The sequence below is a fragment of the Neltuma alba genome, unplaced genomic scaffold (genome assembly GCF_004799145.2).
Source record: "Neltuma alba isolate B1F8T4 unplaced genomic scaffold, ASM479914v2 tig00010747_pilon, whole genome shotgun sequence".
In the NCBI taxonomy this organism is placed as follows: Eukaryota; Viridiplantae; Streptophyta; class Magnoliopsida; order Fabales; family Fabaceae; genus Neltuma; species Neltuma alba.
The window spans coordinates 101,880-124,870 of NW_021635574.1; the positions used below are offsets into that span (position 1 = coordinate 101,880).

The 22,991-nt window shown below is 34.8% G+C and overlaps 1 protein-coding gene and 1 pseudogene across 2 annotated transcripts; both read left to right on the top strand.

Annotated features, from left to right (window-relative positions):
- Positions 1–3,223: 3,223 nt before the first annotated feature.
- Positions 3,224–9,466, top strand: LOC114758797 (heme oxygenase 1, chloroplastic-like). Of its 2 annotated transcripts, none has more exons than XM_028947886.1 (5): positions 3,224–3,369; positions 3,565–4,097; positions 4,340–4,563; positions 5,251–5,358; positions 9,391–9,466. In XM_028947886.1, exons 2-5 carry the CDS (start codon positions 3,653–3,655, stop codon positions 9,439–9,441), a joined length of 828 nt encoding a protein of 275 aa, XP_028803719.1. In that variant the 5' UTR covers positions 3,224–3,369; positions 3,565–3,652; the 3' UTR covers positions 9,442–9,466. The 2 variants fall into 2 exon arrangements, with proteins under 2 accessions (XP_028803719.1, XP_028803718.1); XM_028947885.1 differs by lacking the exon at positions 9,391–9,466 and adding an exon at positions 6,015–6,274 and having other exon boundaries at positions 3,227–3,369.
- A 5,381-nt stretch (positions 9,467–14,847) lies between these two features.
- On the top strand, positions 14,848–18,791 carry LOC114758805 (7-deoxyloganetin glucosyltransferase-like; annotated as a pseudogene).
- Positions 18,792–22,991: the final 4,200 nt, after the last annotated feature.

Sequence of the window (22,991 nt, forward strand, 5' to 3'; positions counted from 1 at the left end):
ACAAAGTATTTAAACCCTGCTTTGGACTCTACAGGACAAGGACCCCAAACATCAGAATGGACTAACTCAAAAGGGGATGAAACCCGTTTATTGACACGAGACACTAAAGGAAGACGATGATGCTTGGCAAACTGACATGACTCACAATCTAAAGACGACAAATGCTGAAATTGAGGATAAACTTTCTTAAGAGAAGATAAAGACAAATGACCCAATCGACAATGAACTTCAAAGGGAGAATGACTGCTAGCGCAAGCTACCGCATGAGACACCCGATCATCCAGTATATAGTGCCCGCCAGATTCATAACCTCTACCAATAATCCGCCTCGTCAAAAGATCCTGTATCAAGCAATGAGAAGGAAAAAGTGAGACCCAACAGTTTAGTTGACGGGTGAGTTTACTGGGAGATAGGAGATTAAAAGCAAGTTTAGGAACATTTAGCACAGATGACAAACGGATAGAGGGTGTGGGATTAACAGTGCCAGAACCGAGAACTTGAGACTGGGAACCATCAGCGATGGAAACACTTGACGGATTGGCAAAAGCATTATAAGAGGAGAAGAGATGGCTGTTACCTGTCATATGATCAGTAGCCCCGGAATCTATGATCCACTTTGAGGAAGAAGAAGCAAGGGCAGTAGCATTATTACCTGTTGTAGCTGCGGCACTCACAGACGGTGTAGTAGATTTTAACTGGGCATACTCAGCAGCAGAAATCGTGACTGTGTCACTGGCTTGTGTAGCCACGTGGGCAGAGTTATTCCGTTGCTGTTTATTCTGAAGTTTTCGACATGTGCGTTTTGTATGCCCCGGTTCTTTGCAGTAATAACACACTACCCCACTGGAGTCAGAAGGGGCTCCCCCTTGCTTCGAACCACCACGGGTAGGCCCCCCGCGGTTATCAATAGGACTACGAGTCTCATAGGTGCCCTTACTGAGCAAGGCACTTGTAGGAATACTAGCAGCTGGTGGCAAGAGATTCTCAGCTCTCATTACTCTGGAAAACACATCTTGAAGGTCAGAAATTTCAGATCCGGATAAGATTTGAGACCGAACTGTGTCGTACTCAGGTGGGAGACCAGTAAGAAAGCTCATAATAGCCATTTGCTCCCGTTGCTTATGCTGAACCTTCAAATCAGCAGTAAGAGGCATTAACACATTCAGTTCTTCATACATCCTTTTAAAGTCCATAAAGTAGGCTTTGAGAGGACGATCCTGTTTTTCAGAACGATAGAAAGCTTTGCAGACCTCGTAAACACGAGAGATATTTCCTTTTCCTGAATACAAAAAATCTAAATAATCCATTAGTTCCTTAACCAATTCACAGTGATTAATAGAGGGAATAATCTCACTGTCAATGGAATTACGGATCTGGAAAAATAGCCGTGCATCATCCCGCAACCAGGTCTTTTTGGAATCAGTTGTTGGAGGATCATCAGTCAGATGGTCTTCCTTCTCAATGCTCCGCAGATAGAGGCGAATGGTTTTACTCCAATCCAAATAATTTACCCAAGTCAACTTGTGATCAGTAATTTTAGTAATAGTTGGGACAAGCTCCGAGACAGATTTAATTTCCGCCATAGATGAAGTGCACTAACAAAAGGGAATGCGAAAGAGTGTTACACAGGAACACAAAGCACGATACCTGGATTACCTAATGAATACCAAGGCAGTGAAAAGGCCAACAGCTACACAGGGAGCTGCAAACAGAACTGAATTGCACAAACAGCGTGTCGGAGATGCGCTAGAAACGAAACAGAACGCCAGAAAGTAATAAACCGTACGGACTGTACGGACTCCGAGTAAACAGTGCAGAGCGCACGGACTGTACGGACGCCGCCGGAAAGTCGATGAACAGTGCGACGTACGGACTGTACGGACACTGTACGGACGCCGAGTGAACAGTGCGGCGGCGGTACTGTAGCAACTGAAAATTAACACCAAGAGAGAAAATTCCCACGCTCTGATACCATGTAGGAAATAGAATAATATGGAAAATAATTCTCTTGTGTTTCATTGATCAGAATATACACATATATATACAAGTGAGAGGAGCCTCTGCATTAATGGCCCATTATGATAATATCATATCCTATCAAATCCTAATCATAATTACATAATATTTACATATCAAATCATATCATATCTCTACAAGCACTAATAATAATAATAATAAGACTAAACAGATTAAAATTTAAAATGTTTCAAATATCTTTCTTATATTGAAGTTAGTTTTAATAGGAATTTTTTTGGGGTAAATTTTTAATAGAAATTTAAAAGGCAAATATATACACACAAACCAATGTTAACCGTTGTATCAAAACAATATTGATGGTAATAGTGTGACAAGACAAGGCAAGTTAAATACGCTCATTTCTACTATCACTCGCTTACGCTACCACAGCACCAACCCAAGCAGCCGGCTCTCTGCATTTTGTAGGTGCCTTTCTCTTCTTCTCCTTTCTTTTCTTTTATATTCCTCTCTTATTTCACTGGTACTTTCTTGAGGTATATAGTATATAACTATATACTGTATCTATATATTTGTATATTATTTTCTCTCTCACCCATGTGTATACATCTTTTTGGCGGTTTAGCCTCGTGTTTCAATCGTTATCCGTTGGCCAAAAACAAAAGAAAAACAAAAAAGATTTCAATCGTTTTCCGTAGTTCAAGCAAAAGGTAATAATGCAGTCAAACAGCCCCACACGAAGCCCAAGAGGTCATCCCTGTTGCCGACATTCATTTTGTCATCCAATAGTTGGAGACGCCAATCTGGTGCTTCGTGCGGCGTTTGATTTTCTGGTTTCTTGTTGGCTGAAATGCCTCATCCTACGTGGCACGTCGTCGACAAGAAATTGCCATCAATCAATACTCCCTCCGTTCCTTATTATAAGAGACGAATAACCGAATTACGTTGTTCAAAAAAATAGTTAAAATTAGTTAAGAACAATCAATGTGTAAGAAGTATAATTTTTTTTTCAAAAATGCCCTCATTAATAGAGAGAGAGAGCATGAGAGAGAATAATAGTAAATTATTAAAGGAAAGAGAAGTGGGAAGAAGAGAAAGTGTGAGTTGGAGACAATAAATATGGGTAAAATAAGAAATCAATACAAAAAAGTAGAGACAACTTTTAAGTGTCTCTTATATATAGGAATATGCCATAAGCATCAAATGTCTCTTATAATAAGGAACGGAGGGAGTAACACTTATTTCTCGTTTGGCCCACTGGGAACACAAATCCATATGCGAAGAGGCACGAGCCGCTCTCCTCGTTGTGTCTGTAGAGTTATTCAGAGCAGAGGAACTATCTTCTTTTGACAAAAAAACCATGGCAATCGTAGATTCATGAATTATGCCGTCATGGTATGGGCAAACATTCATTCCCATACTCTGTTCAGTCTCATCCGCCTATCTAATATAATATATATGTGTGTGTGCGCGTGTGTGTAATCTTTCTTGTTTTAAATTCACGATTTGGATGACATTCTAATTTAATATTGATTTTCTGTCGCTGTTTCTTCAAGATTACTATATCACACTTTCAATTGCCTGTTACAGTGTCGAGTGAGACTGGTAGATTAATTTACTTCAAAGGTTTCGTGCACGATTCGTTCATCTTGTGGGTATTTCGCTACGTTGTGCTGCCATGACTCCTCCAACCCCAGTTTCTCAATTTAAATCCCTCTTTGGTGAACCCAATATTGTAACACCTCTTCAAAATCCCATCAGTGCCTATTCAAAACTTGGCTCGCTTTTCTTGCCCAGAAGGTTATCTGTGCAATTTCAGGCTCCTCGTGGGGATTCAAGGATGCCGTTGAGGGCTATTACTGTGTCAGCAACCACGGCCGAGAAAGCCAAGAAACCGTATCCTGGTGAATCCAACGGGTTTGTGGAGGAGATGAGGTTTGTGGCGATGAAATTGCATACCAAGGAGCAGGCTAAAGAGGGAGAGAAGGAGATCAGTCAACCTGAGGAGCGATCAGTGGTCAAGTGGGAACCCACAACTGATGGGTATTTGAGGTTTCTTGTGGATAGCAAATTGGTTTTTGACACACTGGAAAAGATCGTCTCTGATGCTGTTTTTCCTTATTGTGAGTTCAATTTATAAGTTGCTTTTAAAGGGTTCCTTATCTATCTGTCAATCTATCTACCTATATAGTCTGATTATTACTATATTGTTGATCATGGTTTCCTCTTTTTGAGGAACCATTGCTGTCATTTATATTAATCATGTCTGTCCTTTGTTGTTTACATGGACCATAAGTTGGTATTCCTTGAATTATCTTATAATTTCTAATGGCTAAATGCTGAAGTTCTTAGTATCTTTCTGTAGATGCTGAGTTCAGAAATACAGGATTGGAAAGGTCTGCAAGCCTGGCAAAAGATCTGGAATGGTTCAGAGAGCAAGGTCATACCATTCCTGAACCTTCTTCTCCGGGTCTTACCTATGCACAGTATCTTAAAGAGTCATCTGTGAAGCATCCCCAGGCCTTTATCTGCCATTTCTACAACATATACTTCGCCCATTTCGCTGGTGGTAGGATGGTTGGGAAGAAGGTAACTGATCATATGCATAATAATCGCTACTCAAAATTCTTGGTTTAACAGAAACTAACTGGTTTAGAAAAGTCTCACTTGTGGACTAGCATGTCAATTGTATGACTCACTTGTTGCTTTGCTTCATCTCCCATATCGTAATGGCTTCATGATCGTTACTATGATTGTTACATGTTAGATATTGTTCTATAGATGAGAGAAGAAGGTATATCCGAAAATGAAGCAAGAACGTACCTGCTTTCTCTGTTGCATAGGTTGATGCACAAAATTCTACATCTGAGGCCCATAAGGGTATTGTCTATTTGCAAATACAGTCCTCTCTAGAGTTTTGTTGTAAATTTACTCTTTATGATTTGTTTTTACCTTACTCTGTATGCATCTAGTCCAACATAATGTGAAGATCTTGAACAATGAAATCTTCAACTTTTCTCGAGTTACTGAGAAAGCTGCATGTGAATGATTTACCACCACTTCTGGGAGGATATATGTTGGTTACCAGCAATAAATGGAACTCACAATATTGTTGATCCTTCTCATAATCTTAAGACGCAGGCTCTATGGTGTTTTAAAACTTCATTTTCAGTGATTTTCTGGAGCTGAGGGAAAGATTAGTAGTAAATGTTACTTTAGTCCTATGCTCAAGGGTTAAGACATTATTTCACTTAAGTTTTCAAGGTTAACTTACAGGTGGCAGAAAAGATACTTGACAAGAAGGTGTTGGAGTTCTATAAATGGGATGGTCAGCTTGCGCAGATGTTACAGAATGTGAGGGACAAGCTGGATAAAGTTGCTGAAGTAAGCTTCTTATAACATAAATCTTTAGCTGTTTTTTCCTTCAGATTTTATGGCTATTGCAATAAGTTGGTTCTATTGCGAGTAGCTGTATATGTCGTGCGGAGAAAACTAACAGAGGGTCAACAATAAAGAAATTATGACAGATAAAATGGAGCCTATCTTATAAAATTCTGTGCGGAAAAAGTTGATTTGTTTCCGTTTTTGTTATAAATTCTGTTTATTGGTAGTTGCCTTGACGATCGACCATCTGAAGACCATCCAAGGAGCCAATCAGTAGGGTCGAATGTTTGAATACTAGTCGAGTCAATCAGAATTGATTTATTTTCTTAATATTGTTAAAAACATTTCGAAATTCAACAGGCTCATATTTTCATCACCACTTGATATCAGTAATTCTTTTTTTCTCATATTGTAACACAGTCCTTGAAAATTTTGTTCCGCACGCACTTCATTGATTCATTGATGCTAAGATTAATACTCAGCCAGAATCAATTATCAGCCTAAAACCATTGTTATTTAATAAGTTGCCAGAGGCAATAGTAGCTTATAAGATAACCATAGTTGAGTTCGTAATCGATTTCGAGTTAACTTATGAGATAATCATGGATTTCGGTTCAGAGTTGATTTTGACATAGGGTCTCAATGGATTTTATTAGGAATGGACTCGAGAAGAAAAGAATCATTGTTTGGAAGAAACTAAGAAATCATTCAAGCTTTCAGGCGAAGTTCTGCGTCTGATATTAGTGTCATGATAACAGTTGTACTGCTTGCTATTTGCGTAATTATTGTGTAAATAATGGCAAAGCTTAGAACATTGTGTGACCTGCATATTATGTTATTTTCAATTCATAAGGTTGCCTATATTTGTAATTATGCATGTTGACAGCTCTGTTTAACGAGTAAGCATTGTTTTCAACTTACTGAATTACAAAAGTTATCGCACTTCAATGGTAGCTTAAAGAGTTTAATTATGGTAGAAAAAGAATTAGGTTACAATATTAAAATGCTACTATAGTTACTAAGAGTTTAACTTAATTCAAGAACAACACAAAGAACTTAGGGCACACAAACAAACCTACAAACCCACCAAGAATCATCACTACAAGACTCATGGTACAAGAAAAATAAAAGACCAAGCCCAGCCCACAAGTCATAATTACTTAAATAATCATTTAACCACAACGTGATACAAATAAACAACATCAATAAGTTTTCCAAGAAGTTAAGCGTGAATCCACAATTGGTCACGTGCAATAGAATCCTATGGTCTTTAGCTATTCTACCAGCACTAATACTCCATCAAAATATAGTAATAAAATTTTTTAGTGAAAGTAAGTGTATAAGTGAATACAAAGACATGAACCCTAAGATGACAATATAAATACATTATAAGCCTAAGCCAGAAGAGGTCTATTAGGCTGTGTACACTTATGCCTTAAGGTGCTTTCCCTTACATCGAGTTGAATTAGAATGCTCTCATGAAAACAGTGAAGAACAGTGGTTTGAGGTATTTAAGTTCTAGTAAGTGGTTTCAAAAAATTATAAATATGAGAAATAAAATAGATTGAAGTCTTATATTTAGGACCAAATCTGATTTCCTAATTAACTATTATATGAAGTACCAAATGTAGTATTATGTTAATTATGATTTCAATTGATCTTGATTCAACTATGATTAGTCCACTGATCCTTGAATTATTGTCATAGTCAATTTAGTTATTAGTCCACTGGTCCTTGAATTATTATCACATTCAATTCAGTTATTGGTCTAGTTTTCAGTAACTTGGAAATAATATTCACCTTTTCTTTTGTGCTAAAAGTGTTAATTAAATAGATTATGCAAAAGTACACTTTAAGTTTTAACTTCAGGCAAGGTTTCTTTTAATGGAAAATTTTAATTAAGGACCGTAGTAGCTAGTTTATTTTAAACAGCCTCCAAAACATTATGAAATTTCAATGGAGGACTTAGGGACAAAGGGAAATTAATTATAGAAAATAAAAGACAATAAAGCCCTTGTTAATTGTTGCTTGAAATTTGAAAAGAAGAGGGCTGAAAATATGAGAAAATTTCATCCCACTTTTCCCTCTCACTAAAAAATATCACTCACATTCCTTACTCTTTCCTTTCACAACTCTTGCATCTCTCCCTTTCTGAAAACTCTCAAACATGCTTCAACGGTTGAGAGAGATTCTCGTCATCGCCGTTGTTCTAGTGTAGCCATTGTCGTGGACAAAAGAGGAAACTTGAAAGGTCGTCGCTTTGGTGTTTGATAGTTGGTACAACAAAAAGAAGAGGAAGGAAAAACAGACATCGATTGAAAGGCCATCGACAAAAGAGGAAGGAAAAGTAGAAGAAACAAAAGCCAAATACAAGAGTGAAGTTTGGTGAAGGTAAGCCTCCTTATAAATCTTGAATATTCTATTTGTCTAATTGGATTTATTTGGAAGTGAGATAGGCTAATGGACTCCTTTTTGTGAGACTGAATCTTCCAATATTCTATTAGTATATTAAGAAAAAATCATTGATTTTTTGGGTCTATTTTAATGATGGATGGTCTGTTTTTTTACTTTTGACAATGTTGGATTATTTGTTTATCTTTATTTTGGTTTTTGTGATGAGTGGTCTGTGAATAAAAGTGTTAGTGGGAACATTATGTTTAGGATAAGGTTTGGGCTTGAGAGAAGAACTCAATTTTTGTCATTGTTTGTTGTTTAGTGGCCTAACAATTGAAGTTAGACAATTTACCAGAAGAACTAGTGCATTTACAAGTTGATTGTGGTAATTTGATATTTAGTGGCCTAACAATTGAAGTTAGGCAATTTACGAGAAGAAGTAGTGCATTTATGAGTTGATTGTGGCAACTTGACATTTAGTGGCCTAACAATTGAAATTAGGCAATTTATTAGAAGAATTAGTATATTTACAACTTGATTGTAACAACTTCATGCATCATCCTATAACAAGTAAAGTAGAGAAATTTTCAATGATAATTAGTGTACTTACAAGTTTGGAGTTTATTTAACAAATGGAGTTGCATGTAATGGATTTTACTATACTATGTAGTGTACTTATTAATGAAATAGTAATTATTATGTGAAGGCTTAAAAAGATGACAAAGAAGAATCCAGAAGTTATTGGGTGGAAGATATTTAAGGCTGAATTTTAGGGAAATAACAAAGAGGAGATATATAGGATGAAAGCAATATCAAATGCTACATCAGAAGTGTGGAAGAAAATGACAAATGTTGAGAAGGAGCTATGTAGGAAAAAAGAGGAGAATTTGACAAAAGAAAAGAAGAAGAAATATGTGACACTATTTTTGACCTGATTTTTTCCATCTATATTCAAGGAAGTGGCTAATTTTGTCCAAGGGAAAACAAATTTAAAGAATATGGTAGAAAATTTAGGGTTTGGGAAGCTATTATATATCATGTTGAAGAAGATTCCAAGAGATTTATCTATGGGGGTTATATGTTCCTATGATCCTCCCACAAAAAAACTAACCATAAGGGGGAAGACATTAACTATAAAACTTAAAGTGGTAAAAGTATTAATGGGCTTATAGAATAAAGGTTTAAAAGTGAAGTTAGATGACTTAAAGGATGAAGTGAAAGAGCTGAAGTGAAAATATACGTCATTGACACATATTGAAGTTGGGGAAAAGCTAATGAGTAAGAAAGATGATGCAATGTTGGAGTCCTATTTTGTTCTCTTTACACCGGAAACTTTTTATCCTATTGAAAGTGCAAATGTTAGTGAGAAAGTGTTAAAAGTAATGGCTTGCACAGAGAATACATGGGCATAATTTCATTGGGCAACATTTGTGCTTGATAAAGTCAGTAATGAAATACAATGGTACAATATAGGCAGTAAAGAAGTAAAGCTTGAGGGCTTAAAAGTCATTAAAGGCTGCATCTAATTGTTACTGGTACTTATATATTTGCTTACATAATTAAATGGAAGATTTTACTAATTACATTATTCATGTATTGCTTAATTTGATTGATAACTTATTATGTTTTTTTTTTCAGCTTTACTTTGCAAAGCTTCCCATTGGCAAAAGTTGTACACAAAACATGTGATGTAATTAAGTATTGGGATGATAAGGCTGTAAAGAAGAGAACTCAAGTAGAAAAGAAAAGTCCATGTGGCCTCTTGTTCAGTCACACTATTGGTGAAGTAAAGTCATCAACACAGCCAGAAGGGACAAGCTTCCAAGATCCGGTAAGTAGTATTAATGTAGTATTCTCATTCGGTGAGAGTATCAAGATGACAGACTCACTCTCTGTACTATCAATAGGATTAATTATAACAAGTTAGACACTCATATGTATGTTTTCTGACATACTTTTAAATGCATAGGACATTAAAGAATTTTGGTTGAAATTCAATAAAAAATTAAATAGCAAGATGGAAAAGCTTCGAAGTTATGTTTTTAAAGAATTGATGAAGTTAGAAAGTAAAGGACCTAATAGTGTAAGAGATAAAGGAATAAATGCTACAGAGGTAGGAGAACATGAAAATAAAGATAAAGAAAAAGAAGAAGATCATGATGAAGATGGAGAAAAAGAAAAAAGGATGATGAAGATGAAGAAGAAGAAGAAGATGGTAATGAAGAAAAAGAAGAAGAAGAACAACCAGAAGAAGATGAAGATGAAAATGAAGGAAAAGAAAATGATGTTGAACCTAAAAACGAAAAATAAATTGAATCAGGCAAGAGAAAACAAAAATTAGTGCAAGGTCTAACAGACATATTGTACCGGCAATAAAGTCACCATATCAAGCTATGTATGTGAGAAAAGTTAAATTCAGTGAGAAGGAAGCATTTTATAAAATTTATACTGATTAGTGTTTGCAAAACAAGGGAGAAGAGTAAGTGTAAAGAGTGCTTTAGGTTACGATCGCATGTTAATAATAACATCATAATATTTTAATTTGCATGTTTGTTGTGTAGGGTTTTGGTAGATATGTTTGGCCATTTTGCAACATGAAAAGACTTATAGGTCCTTGGTCCAAGGCGGTGGATAAGCAACTAAGTATGTGCAATGTTGGATTGAAATTGCACTGGCATATATTGTGAATGATTTTAAATTTTGACATTGCACTAATGTGCAAATTATGTTATTGATTGCTCATGCTCTGAATAGTGAACATAAGAAAAATGCTTTTATGGTTAAAAGGCATATATTTGATACTGATTTCATGGTTAATGCTATCTCTTTTTGAATACTTTTATATGTGTTGCTGATAATGCACTGATTTTACTAATTACATTATTATTTGTTGCTGATAATGGGGGTAAGGATGTAACCAACAAAAAGAAAAAGCAAAGGAAGAGGAAAAATGATCTAGTAGACAAAGGGCAGCAGATGATGGTTCAATTCTATGTTAGTTCAATCGTCCTTCTTGTAATTTTCTCACCGATGATGATATCCCTTGTTTAATAGTTATTTTTTGTTGTTTAGAGGATACACTTCATTGACATACTAAAAATAGTGAAGCCTAACTTAGAGTTATTGAGCAACCCATATGCAAACAATGTCATATTATACCCTACAGTTTATGTCTAAGAAAACATGTGAGTTTTTATTAAGGTTTTTGTGTTGCATTTTCAATTATTAATATAATCTAATAGTATGGTATGTTAATTTTATAGTGACAATTGTGGGATTTATGTCATCATATATTTAGAAGAGTGGCCCCATGTATAAGAGAAAGATGGAATTGAATGTATCATTCCTTATTATATAACAATATGAGTTGGATTATATGTTTATTTGTCAATGTATTATTTTTAGATTTTATTCTTACACTTGTGTTAATGTTATAATGGTATGTTATGCAATAGAAAGAACTCACTTCTTAAGGTCAGTCTTGTTATAGTGGCTCGTTACTTATGCAATAAATACAAAGTTGGCTGTTGTTTTGCAGCTACTTGCAAGGATACAAACACAACCAAAAAGAAAGTGATAATGGATCAATTGTTTTATGTTAACTCAAGATGTCATTTATACTAGTTTAGAATGTGTCAAAATTTGTATATAAGGATTATCCAAAATTTTAATTTTAGTGCAACGAATTATTTATTATGAGTATATTACATTTCCAGTAATTGCAATATATTTTCCCCCATAAATTTTGTACTTTAAGTACAAATATTGACAACTAGAGTTAGAAAATTTGAAACAAGAATAGTGGGGGTTAACAACAAGAATTCGTCATTTCACAAGTAGTCTTTTTGGAATAAAACTATCAAACATGATTATGCCTTAGTCTATAGAGAGTATTGACAACTGAAATTAGAGAATTTGCAACAAGAATACATGCGCTAACAAGAAGAACTCATCCATTCGCATGTGGTCTTTTTGGAATAAAACTGTTAAACATGATGTCAAAGTTTGTAGAGTGTATTCACAATTAGAATTAGAAAATTTGCAACAAGAATACATGCATTGATAATAGGAACTTCTCCATTCGTTAGTGGACTTTTTAAAACAAAACTGTTAAAAATGATGCCAAAGTTTGTAGAGTATATTCACAACTAGAATCAGAAAATTTGCAATAAAAATATGGGTGTTAACCACAACAAGTGAGGTACTTGAATTGACAAATTAATCAAATTAAAAAGTTCATGCGCAAGTTTGGATGTTTCATTCACAACTAGAATTAGGCAAATTGCAATATGGATACATGAAGTAACAACAAAAAATACATCTATTAACAAATGGACCAAGTATTTTATAATGTTACTAGCCAATTTTAGTGCAATACTTAGGCAGCTTATCATCAAGTACTATTATGAAATTTTTCAACTATCAATTCACTATGCAAAATAGATTCCAACTTATGACCAAAATTACTAAATAGGTTGTCACAGCTACTTCCCTAATCAATCCAAAAATACATATTAGGGTTCATTCATGTACAAAATTAGCTGTATACTAAACTAAAAAAAATACTATTGTCAGCAATAAAGTCACACAGGGTTCAAGTTACTAAAGTCTTTCTACAATGACCAGCTTCACTATATCTTGAGCAATGATGCACTTTCTAGTCTTGAAATTGTGATCCAATCCTCGTCACTCTAGGCCTTTCAGGATGACGAGTAATCAATAGTGGTTGTAGGAAGATAATTGACAAGTAATCTTCATATCTAAGGGAATCTGGCCTAGAATGTCATGTGTCTCAACTAGGATCATGAGTCTACCATAAATTTTTTCTTGAGCAAAGAGTAAAAGTCAATCCTCTATGTGTGTGTGTGTGTGTGTGTGTGTGTGTGTGTGTTACCATATATCTTCTTCATTACACCACATGTATGTGGGCACAATGGTCTTAATATCTGCCAACCTTTACAAGTACATTCACGTCATTTAAGATTTACTCACATATCTAGGTTTTTCCTTCTAACCCTAAAAGTGTCCATTTTATGGTTTTTAAAGCTAGACCGGGCCGGATTGGACAGTCTAACGGGTTAGACCATTGACCGGTCTAGGCAATGGCTTGTATAGAGGCATTAGGCCACTTGAGTGGTCTAGCCATTTTAGGCTATCATTTATCTGTTTTTAGACCATCAATTCTGGCTGGAAACCATTCCAAATTTGTGAAAACTGAACGGGCTAAAGGACATCAATAAAAAATTAAAAAAAGGCCTAAAACCTGTAATCTTGTATTATTAATTTATTATATTTCAAAAAATATATTAAAAAAAAAAAGACCCTTTTCATGTTTTGTTGCGAGTGCCTTAAGTCCCTACTATTTGAACCCAAACTTCTCCTTCTCTCTGTCTTCTTCCTTTGTTCACCATGCTCCACCATGCTCTGTTGTGCTCTGTCTGTATACGCTGTTGTCTACCATAATCTATAGACTGGTTTTATTTTCTGATTTTGTCTCTCATCTTTATTTATTATGTTGCTATTGTGAAGCCTTCAAGGTGTTGGAAAAAGCCAAGTTAGAGAAGTAGAGACTTGAAGACAAAAGTGATCATAAATTTAAAATTATCAAAGTCCAAATCTATTGCATTTTAAATAGGTAAATGATTCTCTTCTCATTGGTATTTATGAAGTTTTTGCTTAAATATTCTTTGAAGCTTTGTTCTGGGTTGTTTCTTTTGTGAATCTCTATGCTCTATTTTTTTTGGTACTCAAATATCTCTAAATATGCAATTTATAAGTTAAAAATTGAAGCTTTTTTCCTTTAGTTGTATAGTATCGATATATTGGACCTAAAAGATGCATAATATTATGGTATTGGATGTTTGTGATACTTGGCATTTGAAATAATTCTGCCAAAACCAGAGTCAATTACCAGAGATGATGGAAAAGATAACATTTAAGTAGAGGCTAACATATAAGCTTCTATATATATATATATTGAGTGAGTTGTAACTATCTGATGTACAAGCTTATATACATCGAGTGAGCTGTAACTATCATATCTATATAGATATATATATATATATATATATGTATATCTGTTTCCGTTTGTAACCAAGAGGATTCCATTGAAGTACTTTAGAATGAAATTAGAGAGAAATATAAAAATAAATAGTAGAACCTAGCTATATGTACAGAGTCAGAGACTTAATATTTAGCTATCTTCTTGGCTTGTTATTTTTTATTTGTTAGACTATACTTGTATATTTATTACCACTTTGATAGTGCTCGTTTAGTGTATATCACTATATCTAATAATTTGCAAGTTTATGCCTTATGGAATAATGATAATTGATTCATTATTCTTTAACTTAAAGAAGCTTTATGGGTTAAAGAAGGCTATTAGGGGCTCTAATTTGACCAAAAACTAAATCTACATGATCTATAAATTATAACTAATTTTTACTATTTCCATAAATTATAACTAATTTTTACTATTTCCATAAATTATAATTAATTGTTTAAATAATTGACTGCTTAAATTCAAAATCCTTTTCTCAAGTAACATGTTCTCTAAATATGTTTGCTAGTTATTATTAATTTATGCTATTGTATTGTAGAAATTAGAAGATGTCATCCCAATCCCAATAAGTATCCGCTAATGCTCGCTCTACACAATCTGTGAGATCGAAGGCTGATCTTGCATGGGAGCATTTTGTTTAAGTGGCTAATAAAAATCCAGGTGGCAAACCTCGCTTAAGATATACATGTTGTGCAAAGGAATTTTATTCATATTGAAACTCAATTGACAAGTTAGAGTACTCTAAATGATATCTCATTATGATCCCATTAAGAAATAAAAATACATCACAGAGTGTCAATCTATATAGGCACAATTGATAAATGAAAAAGTTGGAATTAACAATAGAGGATTGTGAGGCAAAGATAATTGATTCACTTTTACAATATCTCAATCATAAGCCCCTTAAGATTTAAGATTAGCTCGAATATTTTTAGAGACCTTGAAATAATAAAATCTCTGAATCGGGACTTGAGTGTAATTTTCCTGAAAAGCAAACACTGCCTCTCGTGTTTAACCGCTATAAATATACTAGCATGGGCAAAGCCATCCTCACATTTATCTTCTTCTTCCTTGAGGATCTGAGGAAAAAACAAATTGGGAAAGTGGGTCCATTGGCTACTTCAAAGAAGCCTCACGCTGTGTGTATCCCCTTCCTAACATAACGCAATGTCAATCCCATGCTCAAACTTGCAAAGCCTCTTCACTTTCATTAACATCGAGTTCAACCATAAACACCTCCTCAAATCTCAAGGTACAGATTGTTTCAATGGCCTCTCTTCCTTTCGTTTCAAAACCATCCCTAAAGGAATTCCCAACTCCAACTCTGACGATGTCATTGACACCACACAAGACATCCCTTCTCTCTATGAATCCACATGTAGAGCCTGCCCAGTTCCCTTTAGAAACCTCTTTAACAAACTCAGCAATTCCCCTTATATCCCTCCCATCGCTTGCATAGTTTCTGATGGTATCATGAGCTTTGCCGTCAACGCCACCAAAGAACTCAGAATCCCAAATGTCCTTTTCTGGACTACCAATGCCTATGACTTTCTCTACTATGTTCATTTTCACCGACTCATTGAGAAAGGCTTGATATCTCTCAAAGTTCTATATAAATATGTAGGCTAACTTCCATGGTACATGCTAGCTAGCTTCATGCATTTATTACAAGTTGTTTGGTATACACTTAGATGCATTATGTTAAGTCAGAAGTGTTTGGCATATAGATTCGAGCGATTTAACAAATGGGTATTTGGAGAATATTGTAATAGATTGGATTCCAGTAATTAAGGAATTGTGTTTAAGAGACATGCCAAAGTTTTGGAGAACAACAAACCCAAAAGAATTTGTGTTAGATTTTTGGCTGGGCGAGTATGAGAGAGCCAAGAAAGCTAGCGCAATAATTTTGAACACATTTGATGATCTAGAATATGATGCTTTATAAGGACTATCCTCTAATTTTCCTCCTGTTTACGCCATCGGTCCCATAAATCTGCTAACAAATGTTCGGAATGGCTAGATGAAAAAAAACCAAACTCTGTGGTTTATGTAAACTTTGAGAGCATCACAGTGATGATGAAAGAGCAAATGATAGAGTTTGCTTGGGGACTGGCTAATAGTTAAAAAACCTTCTTATGGGTAATCCGACCCGATCTTGTTAACATAAAAAAACACAGTTCTTCCTGCCAAGTTTATTAAAGAGATGAGAAATAGAGGGCCGTTATCAAGTTGGTGTCCACAAAAACAAGTTTCGACTCATTGTTCAATAGGAGGATTCTTAAAACCTTGTGGGTAGAACTCAACAATTGAAAATATTTGTGGCGGAGTAGCTATGATCTATTGGTCGTTCTTCGTAGAGCAGCAAATGAATTGCAAATTTGCATATGAAGAATGGGAAATTGGGTTAGAGATAGAGAGTGATGTGAAGTGTAAAAACCCTTATCCTCAAAACATTATAAACTCGTTATCAAATCACTACTATGGTAGAAAAGGAAAGCTGTTACAACAAACTACCATAGTAGAAAGAAATTGCATAATTTTTGAAATTAACACTTAAACTCGGTTCAAACTCAAACTCCGTTGCATGCAACTGAAATCATCCAATAACATTCACTGGGCCTCCGAGCCTCCGGCCCGGGTAATAAAAGACATCAATCAGCCCATCCAATTGGTTTCCAATAATGTATATCAAGTTTCACAAAGCACTAGAAATGGCCTCCGGCCAACCAAAATAAGGAGATAACATTTTCTCCAGTTTACAATAAGATCAACAATCAAAATATTTCAAAAGGACCCTAAATGTGGCAATATATATACTAGCCATACATATACAAAGGCTGGAGGCCTAACGCTAATCAAGCTCAAGCCTCTGCGTCTCTTCCCAACGGCACTCGCCTAGAACCTTCACCTGAAAACATTGTAAACCACGGGGTGAGACAAACGTCCCAGTAACCAACCTTTCCAATTCAAGGTACAAACTAAATAGGTGCTCGTGAGGTGTCAGGTGGGGCAGTTCACAAGTAATATTATACATGATAGCCATACCAAGTAATGCAAGTGCATTGATACAATTCCCATCAACTATATCCCTCACTTTGGGGGATTTTCAAGAGCCGAAGCCGGCCTATCCCTCACTATGGGGGACGTAAGGAGCCATAAAAGGCCTATCCCTCACTCTGGGGGACGTAGGGAGCCAAAAGGCCTATCCCTCACTATGGGAGACGTAAAGAGCCAACCATCATGCATTAATAGAGGCCTTACCACGTGGTAGTAACAATCAAAACTCTCACCAATTCCCAATTTATGCATCATGCTCAAACCGTAATCAAGAGTAAATGATCATTTCACAAATCACTTCTTTCAGTGGCATATCTTTCACAAATTCAAGATTCATTCATCATCAATCAAGACCCCACAAGACGGTTTTCCTTTTTAATATACAACATACCATCTAAACACAATTGTTACTCGGAGCACAAAACATAAATTCACTCACAGTACCACAAAAGCATGTACAAAGGATTGGAAAGTGGTTACCTCTCACCTGAGCAAGGAATAACAAACCAATAAGACGGCCTCGTGCACCAACAAGGCTCACAACCGGTCTACACAAGCACACAAGCACACAACCATCATGTATTAGCTTTCAAACTAATAATGTGGCCAAAATAACATTTGGGGACACAAAATTCCTAGCTCCAACCATAACTCTACCCAACTAAAAAGGGTATAACCATCAAGGCACTACTCCAAGGTCAAGAAAATCCATTAAAACCTTAAATCCCCTTCCAAGCATCAATTAGGGTTCAAACCTCAAGGATCCACTATAGGAATTCAACCTCCAAACATCCCATTTGAACAATTGAAGTTCTAACAACAATCTAAACCGATTAAACATCTAATTTAACCCCCTTGACATAACCCAATTCACAAAACTCAAAATTAACCTCTACATTATCATCCTCAATCACAAACCTCCCATTTCCATAAACCCTAACTTTAAAAACTCAAAGTTTTTCAAATCCAAGAAAACTACACCGATTAAATACTTAAACTAACCTAAAGCAATCAATTAAACTCAAAACAATCGGTCAAAAACCTCAATTCTATCACAACCTAGAAAATTCTAGGGTTTCACCACAAATCCTTAGAAATTCCAAGTAAGAAAGTAGATTAGAGGTTAAAATCACTCGCTTGAGGTAATGGATCCTTAGAAATGCCCCCTCCAAGCCAAAACATCGAAACCCTAGTAGAGCTTCTCTCTACCTCAAATTTTTCAAATTTTCGCTCAATTGAACCCCTCCCGTGACTATATAGATTCGGACTCCTTCGCTGCGGCGAACCCATAACTTTGCTGCGCCAAACTAATCTCGAGAGGGATTACTTGCCTGAAAACTCGACTTCGCCGTGACGAAAGCTTCCCGAGAGGAAACTCTCGCTCGCCCAGAAAACCTTCGCCGCGGCGAAACCTTCCCGAGAGGGAAGCCTCGCTCACCTGACCAACTTCGCCGTGGCGTCCCTAAGAGTTTGCCGTGGCCAAACCTTCCCAAAAGACAAACACCCCTGGAACTCCTGGTTCGCCGCGGCGAACATACCCTGAGAGGGATATGTTCACCTATTCCTCCAACATACCTCAAATCTAACCCAAACTCTAAAATCAACATTAAATCACTAATCTATCCTCAAAATCAACCAAAAAGAAGCTATTAAAACCCGATAAAACTCAGGATGTTACATGAAGAGGAAAGGAGTTGAGAAGCTAGTGAGAGAGTTAATGGAGGGAGAAAAAGGAGTAGAGATGAAGAAGGCACTTGAATGGAAGAAAATGGTGGAGGAAGCTACTGGTAGACCAAATGGATCTTCATTTCAGAATTTTGAGAGCATGGTTCGACAAGTTCTTCTGCCAAAAACTGTTACCAACTAGCCAGATATAGTTTACCATAGTGGTTGGATTTCCATAATTTCCATTAGTATTTAATGTCAGTTTCATTGTTTTTGTATTGTGTATGTTATCAGCCTGGTATATACATCATTATCATAGTAGTCACCTCTATGATCACTTTGATTAGAAATAATTTCATATAATGATGGAAATGAGTTTTAGTGTTAAGGAGAGGTATGATTTACAACTTCCCATACTTAATATGAAGACTCAATTGAATAACTTAAAGATATTAGTAAATTTAAAAAATTACTTAATTATGGTATATGTTACCTGATCTTTCTAAAATACTCTCTCTAGTTCCTAATATAAAAGCTAGGTGGGGTTTAAATTTGATCTTAAATATAAGATCTTAATCCATCCCCAAGAAGTTCCTACCACGGGATAATTCGAATCATTCAACACATATGATTAAAGAGGATAGTTTAGGTAAACCAACACATATTTGTGACAAATAATCAACTTGACTAATTTTTTTAACATTCCTAAATTAGTTATCTAGTTTTTATATTAAGGACTAGATGTAGTACTTATGTGCGTTATTATGTTATATCATATTTATATATTAATTTATAAGCTAGGAAAATTAATTTAGAGAAAAATAATAAGTATACCTACTTTAAAGTAATTTTATTTTTGGTTTTCTTAATTTTTATAAATTAGTCAACCAAATTTTATATTAAGAACTAGAAATTGTGTGTGTGTGTATATATATATATATATATATGTATATGTGATATTTTTCTTTTTTTTTCCCAAAAAAAAGTCATTATTTTTCTATTTCATTTTATTCTATACCATAGATTAAATTAACCTCATGATATCATTATTTTAAATTTTTTATGTTAATGTCACTATATTTTTTATTTAATATTTGGTACTTAATAGTGTCTTAAGCAAAATTTTTTTCACAGAAAGATATTTGTACGTGGTAAATAATATTACTTACCATTCATTGAACTGTTTATTTTGCTAAAAACATAATTTTAAATTTTTGGTACATATTTTAAATTGATTAATTATAATCATATGATAAAGTGAGTCTAATTTCTCTTATAAGATTATTAAGAGCCCATTTGGCAAGCTGAAAATTTGGAGAAGGAAAAGGAAAAATCTTATTTTCCCACTAGTGGAACACATTTGGCAGCACCATTTTCTTGAAAACCAATTTCTGATGGTGCTAGATTTTTCCTTATACATGAAAAGTACCCTTTTTGGTGGGAATCGATTTGTAGTCCTAGGCAGGAAAATCCAAAACGCAGATATGCCCATAAAAATAACTCAAATTATTGTTCCGATTATGATTTTCTTCTCATAGTAGTCTATCTTGTTTAAGGAAATGAAGAGATAAACTATCTTATTTGCATGAAAAGCTACAAACTTCTCATCCAAGAGACTAAAGGAACAGTTTGACATCTTCATGAATAACCTACACCAATGACAATGAAGTAAAGGAAACAAAGAGTCATGGACCTAGCATGTGATGCAAAAAAGATCCCATAGTAGTTCTCTATAAAAGTCGACCCCAATATGTTGATATTTGCGCAATAAATAGTTCTTGAACACATCTCCCATTCATCTCGAGGCTAGGAAATATAACATTATGAATCCAAGATAGGAGGAGCACTGTTAGCTCATACCGGTCTATCATATTTTCATACTAAGCAAAAGAATTTATTTTAACACGCATGCTAATCTTCTTTTAGTTTTCATTTTGGGCCACACTTCATGTCTTTTCTTCATCTTAATTATTAATATAACATCAATAAATCCTTTTTATGATTTAAACACAATTGGACAGCATATCATCCTAGTGTTTCATGCTTCTAAAACTCAACAAAACCACAGCTAAGCTCAACAAAACAAAGAGCAATATAAACTACATCAAAATCCATAACCATGCCTTGCCTTGAAGCTTAGTTTAGCTTGGGACTTCTTGCTCTTCCTCCTTAAAATTTCATGCTGCCCCTATCTTGACATGCTTGGCCAAAAATCTCTCAGAAAATGGGAAAGGAGGGGTATTTATAACACTTGCCTTGAGATTTACTCTATGGTAAAAATCAAGTTACCATGCTTAATTACTCACTGATATGAGGTAGGGTATAGACTAGCTAGAAACAAGTATAGGATGGAATGAGATCCCAAGAAGACCTACCTCTTGTAACCCCAAATACAAGAAACTAAACGAATGATTGCGGTAGGACCTTAAGAGAACTTGTCTTTTACAACCTTAGCTGTAAAAACACCTCAAGGTTGATCACTCTATTAATACTATTGAGTATTCTCACGAGAATATGAAGATCTAAGCAACACTCACATAAAGAGAGAAATAAAATTCTCATGTTATTAATCATTCAAATCATCTCTTAGTCTAAGAAGAGTACATATTGAATTAGTTATATACTAAGACTCTTGAAAACCCTAAATAAAAATCTTAGTTGATAACCTAAGCCCTAAAAGCCCATTATAAGCTATTAGAGTTTAAAACACTAACTAAATAAAATGCATCAAAAATAGATGCGAAAATACAATAAAAATAGGAAAATCAGAAGACCGTTTAGAATACTCTAACTTGCAAGTCAAGATGGAATAATCTAGATCACTTACTACCTAAGAGGATCCCATCATTATTTAGAAGGATCTTATTTGACTCTACTATTAATGAAATACATATTAAGTAAGTCTTTGCCTTCAAGAAGTGATCAATGCAAAATAGAAAAGTGTAAAACAAGAAACTAATTAAAACAAATAGAATCCTATTTAATGTAATATAAGATTGCTCTTGATGCTTCTTAAAGCTTCTTGAGCAATCTTTCTAAATGTGTCTTCATAAATGCTATTCATGTTCATAAGCATGTATGGGCTTTTTAGATATCTATTTGGGCTTGAATCTGGGTGAATCATGTTTTGAAACTCCTATGGTCCATAACACAATGCATTCGCATAACATCTCAAAATTTTATGCTTTGAAGCACAGAAAGTAGTCTAAGACAGAAAGACTATTAGACCCTTTATGGTAAGAGTCCTAGAGGTTCTCTGGAGGGATAAAGGGATTCCTAAGGATTAAATTACAAAATGAAAGTTTTCTGGGATTGACAAAAGAGGAAGTTAAAGACTCTAGTGAAGTTTCATGGGGTTGATTATATGGAATTGATGCGATAAAAGGGCTAGAGGTTATGTTAGAAACCTCAGTAAAAGGGTTTCGTGAGTTAAACCTGAGTAGGGACCTAATCATAAATTTGAAAAGTTTTAAGCTGGAAAGGGCAATGATGGAAAATATACCCAAAAATTTTTAAAAATTCCAATAAAAAAGGGGGAATGAGGTTTTAAGGCCTGTATAAGACTAAAAATGATGAAAATGCCTCTGAGGCAAATTGATGAAATTCCTAGGGTTTTGACTAATTTTGAATATTAGTAGAAATTGAATTATCTAAAATATGAGGAGGCCTTAGATAATTGAAAAAAAGAGAAATAATACTTGAAAAATTATCACAGGTTTTAAAAATAATTCTAACCCCAGAAAGTGAGGAGGTTAGCTTTAATAGAATTAAAAGCCTATTTATACACTATCCAGGGAAAATCAAAGTAAATAGTTTATGGGTTGACTTTTGACTTGAGAAAATTGAAGAAATTCTCCATGATGAATAAACAGTATTGGTACCCAGAGACAGATTCTCAGAGTTATGGACTAGTGGAAAGAAATCAATCAATTTTACTCCAAAATAAATATTATTAATTATTTTAATGGAAGAACAAGGGAAGAGCATCATTTCCTCTTTAGGCATATTATATAATGCCGTGAGGTTAATTGTGATGAAAAATAGGATGCTAGAACATGTCCTAGGGTTACCAAGTAAGTCAGGACCTAAAAAAGTACCCCATACTATGCATAATGGCTAAATCAGGGGAGGAATACTTAGGGGTTGCATTTTGCACGAATTTTCTATTAATTTTCTCCCTACTTCGGTGCCAAAATAATGAAGGGACATGAATAGAATAATACACTTTGTTAAGGGTTAAGTTTGGAAGAATAAAATTATATAATAAAATATTATACTTTCTTTACATATGGGATTATGTGTCCCTTGAGGTGGCATTTATATTAAATGAAGATGACACCTAAAAAGGCTAGGTGTCAAGAATCAATATGACAAAGGAACAAATGGCAAATAGACTAAATGAATAGCCAAGATCAAGCCACACACAAAAGATTAAGGGTTAAGATTTGAGCAAAAT